The 6,610-nt window shown below is 39.8% G+C and overlaps 1 protein-coding gene across 2 annotated transcripts in view; it reads right to left on the reverse strand.

Moving 5' to 3' along the window:
- Positions 1,742-6,610, reverse strand: part of LOC8066635 (transcription factor bHLH68) — a 7,808-nt gene continuing 2,939 nt past the window's right edge. The window contains exons 4-9 of one of the 2 annotated variants that reach the window (XM_021447862.1): positions 6,297-6,362; positions 5,945-6,010; positions 5,287-5,331; positions 2,874-2,927; positions 2,690-2,755; positions 1,742-2,412 (exon numbers count right to left, since the gene is read on the reverse strand). In XM_021447862.1, coding sequence (XP_021303537.1) covers positions 2,275-2,412; positions 2,690-2,755; positions 2,874-2,927; positions 5,287-5,331; positions 5,945-6,010; positions 6,297-6,362 — 435 coding nt within the window. In that variant the 3' untranslated portion in view covers positions 1,742-2,274. The remainder of the gene's footprint in view (positions 2,413-2,689; positions 2,756-2,873; positions 2,928-5,286; positions 5,332-5,944; positions 6,011-6,296; positions 6,363-6,610) is intronic. The other variant, XM_002440782.2, reaches the window with a different exon arrangement.

Raw genomic sequence — 6,610 nt, forward strand, 5'->3', positions numbered from 1 at the left:
ACATAAGATTCTTGTAGTCATCGGCTATCAATTTGTCTTGTTGTGATATCCTTCGAGATCCTAGATTAATCTCCCACGGCAATACAGCTTCATGCCCATAAACCAACTCATAAGGTGAATATTTAGTCAATCCATGACAAGCCATCCTATAAGACTAAAGAGTTTCACTAAGTACTGAATGCCACTTCCTTGGATTTTCTTTGATCTTTTTCTTGATGATCTTAATAAGAATCTGATTAGAAGCTTCTGCTTGTCCATTAGCTTAGGCACAGTAAGGAGATAAATTGATCAATTTAAAACCTGTACTGGCAGCAAAGTCTTCAAACTCCTTGGATGTAAACATCTTCCCTTGAATCAGTTGTAATGGACTGAGGGGCCCCAAATCTATAAATACTATGTTGAAGATGAACTCAATCACATTAGCTGATGATGCTACCTTTAAAGGAATAGCTTCCATCCATTTAGTAAAATAATCTGTTGCTACCAATACAAATTTATTTGAAGATAGAAATACCTGGCCAATCAGATCTATTCCCCAACCTCTAAATGGCCATGGTTTCATAATAGGATTCATAGCCGATGCTGGAGACTTCTTAATACTGCAAAACTTTTGACACTCTTGACATCCTTTATAATCCTTGAAGCAATCCTCCAACATGGTCGGTCAAAAATAACCTGCTCTTCTAATCATCCACTCCATCTTATGAGCAGACTGATAGGCACCACAAACTCCTTCATGAATCTCTCCCATCAAAACCTTAGTTTCTTCTTGGTTAAGACACTTAAGGAGCACACCATCAACTGTTCTATGATATAGCTGATCATCAATTGCATCCTGTCGCTGGTATAAGTAGAGGGTGTATTAAACTCTGTATCGCGTAAGGCTGGTTGTAAACCTGTGTGGACTCTGTGTTCTAAAGAGCGAAAAGGGGCGCTGTCGCCCTGGCGGTTGCCGTGCGTTCCACCGAGTTCATTGAGCTTTCATGTGTTTTGCTTAGCCAGTTTGATCATTAGTGCTGTGATTGTGATCCTGAGGCCATCACTGAATACGTTCGCAAGAAGAAAATAGAAGTCTGAACCGTCATTAGGTTTTCAGCTGTGCCTTGCTTAATGGGCTTGTTCGAAATGCTCTTGTGGCCTTGTGAGCTGCAGCCTGTCGAAGCTTTTACAGTTTTGCCTGTTCGTTTTCTAGCGACCAGCGCAAACGACACGGCCGCCTGGCACAGGACCGCTCCAAATTCCTATCCTGCTATCGCGAGGAAGAGTTCGTGACTTTGCCGACTGCGAGCCGGTGGCCGGCGATGCGGCAATCACGTGCCTTCGCCGATCCGTTTTGGGCTGCGACTGCGACAGGCCGAGAAAGCGAGCCGGCGAGCGGACATCACACACCACACAACGAGCTGATCATCATGGTAAGTCCTCCAACTCAAAAATCTGACACTTTTATAATTGTCTAGTAAAACATTTTGAGAGACCATCTATATGTTCAAGACTTTGCTCTACCTTAGATTTTTTTTTCATACTCCGCCACTGAATGCAATAATCAATATTGATGATTTAACTCAGTTAAAAGGATACAAACACTACCATATTGGTGGAGTTCTCCTAGTGTTTCTAATTAGTAACAAAACACTAACACTAGTCATAGCACTAGGGAATCCTCACTAGGAGACATTTACTAGGAAAAGTTTATACTAAAATTTGAATGCTAAAACACTAGGAGAAGTCCACATTGCTAGGAGAAGTTGAAAATTTTGGTTGTGAAATTTACTATTGTAATATACATATGTGATATGAACTTCTCTAGTACACACCCAGCGGCGCATAAATCAATAAGACCGCACCTCGGGACTTGCTCTCCTGTCCTGGCCAACTTGTACGAGCAGCATTGCAGATATAATGAGTAAAGATGTTAACTAGCTTGCTAGATTTTAATTACATATGATCAACGAAATAAATTTGCAAGAGGGACCAGAGAAGATCTAGATCTTCTTCTTGAAGCCCTCCCTTGCAGATACAGATGAAGCTTTGCGGCCCCAAAAAGGTCATACTACTCGCATAGCATCAAGAGCAATCAGCCTTACAGGTATCCTTCTCCCTTACCAGAATGACTGCTCATGATGTTATGTTTCCCAGCAACCATGCACCACCCTTGTGATGATACTTAGAGAGCTGTGTCTACCTGTGGCCTCATGAACATATACTTGCACGAAACAGCAGCTCGCCACATCAAGACAACGACTATGCATGCATGCTTCAGTGGTGGTGAATGCTCTAGCGGAGGATCCCACCGAGCGGCGCCGGGGCCCAGTAGTCAGCGGCATTGTCCCCTCCAAAGTGCGATGTACATGACACCGGGACGAGGCACAGCCCTCGGCTCCTCAAGTCCTTCTTCATGTCGTCATTCACACCCTTGACGAATATATGTAAATATACCAAGTCATCAGCTATACTTTTTTCAGATTATTCCTAACATAGTATAAATGGGAAAAAGATCTACCAATGTTGAAGTAAAATGTGTTGGGACCTGCATGCCCTTGGGAAAAAAAATGCACATGCATGATTATCGTGTTATTTGTTTTTATGTAGAATAGTGGGTACATATAGCACTACCCTAGCTATATATATGTACACGTGTATGCAGATGATTGAAAATGACTTGGAAGCAAAGCAAAGTGGGCTTGAATACCTGCTGCTCATCAGGCTGGACTGCTGCAGGCTGCTGTGCTCCAGTGTTGTTATTATGGTTTAGCAACTGCGCAAGGAACCAGGCGCAAAAGATGTATATGAATGAAAAGCGGTTTAAGCAGGGCTGTAAAGGGCTATATTCTTACATCAGGAATCATGTGCAATCACAGGGGTTTATAGGTTACCTGGCCCGGGAATTCTGGGAAGAGCCCTGCAGGGTTCCTTTCTCCAATTGGTCCCTGTATAAATGAATAATTAAAAAGAAAGCACCGTGTCACATGTCAACGTTGCACGTACAAGCGTGCGAGAAAAGCCGCAGAGAATAATCTCCCAGATGGGATAAATATGATTGAACCCATGAGGAGTACTGGCCCATGGTTGTCTCAATGCAAGCAAGCTGACCTAGGGTTGTGCAAGCTGAAACAAGCTGTTATGGCCATATCAGTGCAGTTTTATACTTCTGTTTGTTACTGTTTGGGATCTCCCAGGATCACTAACTTTTAATAATCTCCTTCTTTGCTAGTAAAAATGGTCCATGGGCTGTGCCCCGTTCGTTAAAAGAAAAGTTATGGAGCTTGCAGATTTTGTCCCTCTCTCCCATCGTACCCATTCCCCTCCCTCACCTCTCTCCCAACTAGTCTAGCACCCATTCATGCTCACTCCTTCCACACACGCAGATCTCTCTCACTAATGCCGTCGTGGTCGCGGAGGCCGGGGCCGCGGCAGCGACGACGTGTGTGGTGTGTATACAAGCAAGGAGAGAGAATGTGGATAGGATAGGTTGGAGGACAAAGTGTGACTTTCCCATCGATTAGCCCATTCAGCTCCCATTGGCTAGCTAATAATTAGCTTACACCGGGTATTTTTTAGCCATACCCATTTGGATACGTCACCGACAAAATTTTAGCAGCTAGTAGCTAGTCAGTAATATCCAAATATGCCCTTCATTAGTGGGATAAAAATGTGAACCTAATGATTTGAAATATTTGTGGTGATGATCTATATGTTAAGTTAAAAAGTAATATAAGGAAAAGGTACATTTTTCATTGGTACCATATTTTTTCATAGTGATGTATGGAGCTTTTTCTTATGGAATAGGCAACATCAAGTACAATATGATTAGTTTTTCTAGTGCATATGTGAAACATGTACTAAATTGAGATAATTAGCTTTTTCGTAGTAATAATGTGGCTTCAAGTTCCTCCAAAGATTATGGACTTACTTGTAGACTAAGTTCATTTTATGCTCTAATAATGTGAATCGATAACAAATTCCACAAATCTACAATGTCTAACAAAACACTAAACCGTTGGTGAAATGTTGTGTTTAGTATATTCATACTATACACCTTTTAAATGGTCTAAGCGACACTGCATGATCATTGTTTAAAGGAATATAAAGGCGTTCCATATAATATTTGTACAACTAAACCTATGCCTGAATGTCATAAAGAAATTCAGATATATATGATCAGTCTTTTCTTACTTGAAAACAATGCTTCACATAGGTTTTATTTATATGGGCCTTTATCTCATATCACCTATTATCTCATAGTCAATTCAAATCTATTTTTAACGGAATAAGAAAACGCTGTATCAATAACCTTAGAAACAAACTCCGTTTGTAAGTACACAATTCAGTTATCTAATTTTGCATCATTTTCCATTCCCTAACCATTCACAAAAATTTCATTATTCTTCAAGTAGCACACCCACTTTTGTTCAAGAATTAACGAACTAATTAAAATTACCAATCCAGCTTTGAATAAAAGTTAAGGTAAATATTTATCATTGTTAGTTCCTCTAATATTAGTATCAATGTATGTTTTACAGCAAGACGACAACGCATAATATATTCTCATACATGTTTGAACCATATAGAAACATTTAGACCATAAATTCTTATATTTGCATGCATATTGTGGTGGTTCTCCGTTAACATCTGTTTTGTAATGTCTACTGTGTATATATTTCAGAGAAGAATAGAAATTCAAACAAGCTTAAAATTTACTTTAAAATTAGCCATATTTTATGAAAAAAATGTTATTTGTTAATGGGTTAGTACACGTGAGCTCTCTTATTACATGCAGTCAAAATAATCTAACAGACATGTACGTATTTACCAAGGACTTAATATTGCAAAGTATTAATCATAGCTTTATCTACAGGTAACACAAACTCGCAGAACTTAATTATGTTTACTGTTTGTTGTGGGAAAAAATCGTTTTTTGTTCTATTACCACACACATGATAAAGAGCCTAAAAGGTCTAAAGTCCTTTTTGACAAAGGTTAACAAATAAAAGGATCAGTTCTACTGAGGAAGCCTTGGTAAAAGGCTTCTTTAATTAGAAATACCTTTGGCAAAGTATATTTTTGGCCAACCTTTGCTAAAGGTTTTGCTAAGGCACTATTGTTGTGTCCTCCCTACATACAAAGTGTGCCAAAGTCTAGACCGGCTAACAATTTTACATACGAATGCACGTGCATAGGCATATTAATTGTTAACCTCGCACGTAAGATTCCTTCCAGCCTGCGCTCGTGTGTGTGTGAGAGAGAGATAGAAAGAGATAGAGAGAGAGAGAGGGGCATGCAACATACATTTTGAATGGAGGTCCCATGGCCCATGTAGGGGTAGCTGAGAGCCTGTCAAAGAAGGAAGAAAAAAACTACACTGGTCATGAAATATGAGAGAGAGAGAGAGAGAGAGAGCATGCACATAGTCCAGTGCAGTCGTCCCTGAAACACAAGACGCTACAAGACAGAGCAGCGCATCGGTTCATCCATCTCGCTGCTGCAGTTGCTGATTCTGCGTGCGCGCGCGCGCCCATGCAAAGCGATCAACTTTAACAGCGTGCTCTTGCACCCGTCCCTACCCTCCCCATGCATATTCTCTTTTTGTTTCCCGCGCACCCAGCTTTTTTTCCCAACTCTCTGCGGTAACAACACCTAGCAGCTGCTATTGCTGCCACTGGCATGTGGGCCGGAATAGACAGCGTTGCTGTTTGTGGGGTCAGCTATATAAGCAGTGACAACAAGAAGGGTTTAATTTTTTACTGTGCTGATTGCTTAAGGTAGAAACATCTTCAAACTGGCATGTGGGGAGTGCGAGGGCCACATTGTTCTTTGTTCACCCATACTGCATGCTCTTCTGATGGTCCTAGCTAGCTATATGACCATGACTTATGAATTTTTCCTTTCCAACATACACACAAAAGCACACGATGAGAGAGAGAGAGAGAGAGAGAGAGAGTTGGACCTCAATTTGGCCCAGGAGGAATCTGATATAGCCAATGGTCTCTTGCAGTACAGACGCCGTGTCAGTCTGTAAAAAAGAGGCACGTGTGTCAGGGAAATGCTTTAGATGGACACAACCCCTCGAGTGAAAGCAGGAGCAAAACAAGTTAAAGCAGATGCATGGCAACAACTATAGACAACTGCAACAACACATGTATCTACTGTGGTCGGAGCGAGGAAACACATGCACTCAGATCAAACGACTGATCTACCGTATCTTTCTTTCTACTAGTCACAACCTCACAAGCTGCTGCTGGCTATTTACATAATGAATCGGTCCATGCATGTTGTATTTTTTTTTTGTTCTGACTAACCTTGCCGAACGGGGAAACAATCTGGTGAAGAGCAGTTATTCTATCACCCAATCTCTCCTTTCTCACCTGCATCAAACCATAAGTCACACAGTCATATCTAAGTAAATAAGTTATAGCTAGCATGCTATATATATATATATATATATATATATATATATATATATATATATATATATATATATATATATATATATATATATATATATATATATATATATATATATATATATATATATATATATATATATATATATATATATATATATATATATATATATATATATATATATATATATATATATATATATATATAT

Source organism: Sorghum bicolor, chromosome 9, assembly GCF_000003195.3.
Source record: "Sorghum bicolor cultivar BTx623 chromosome 9, Sorghum_bicolor_NCBIv3, whole genome shotgun sequence".
NCBI lineage: Eukaryota > Viridiplantae > Streptophyta > Magnoliopsida > Poales > Poaceae > Sorghum > Sorghum bicolor.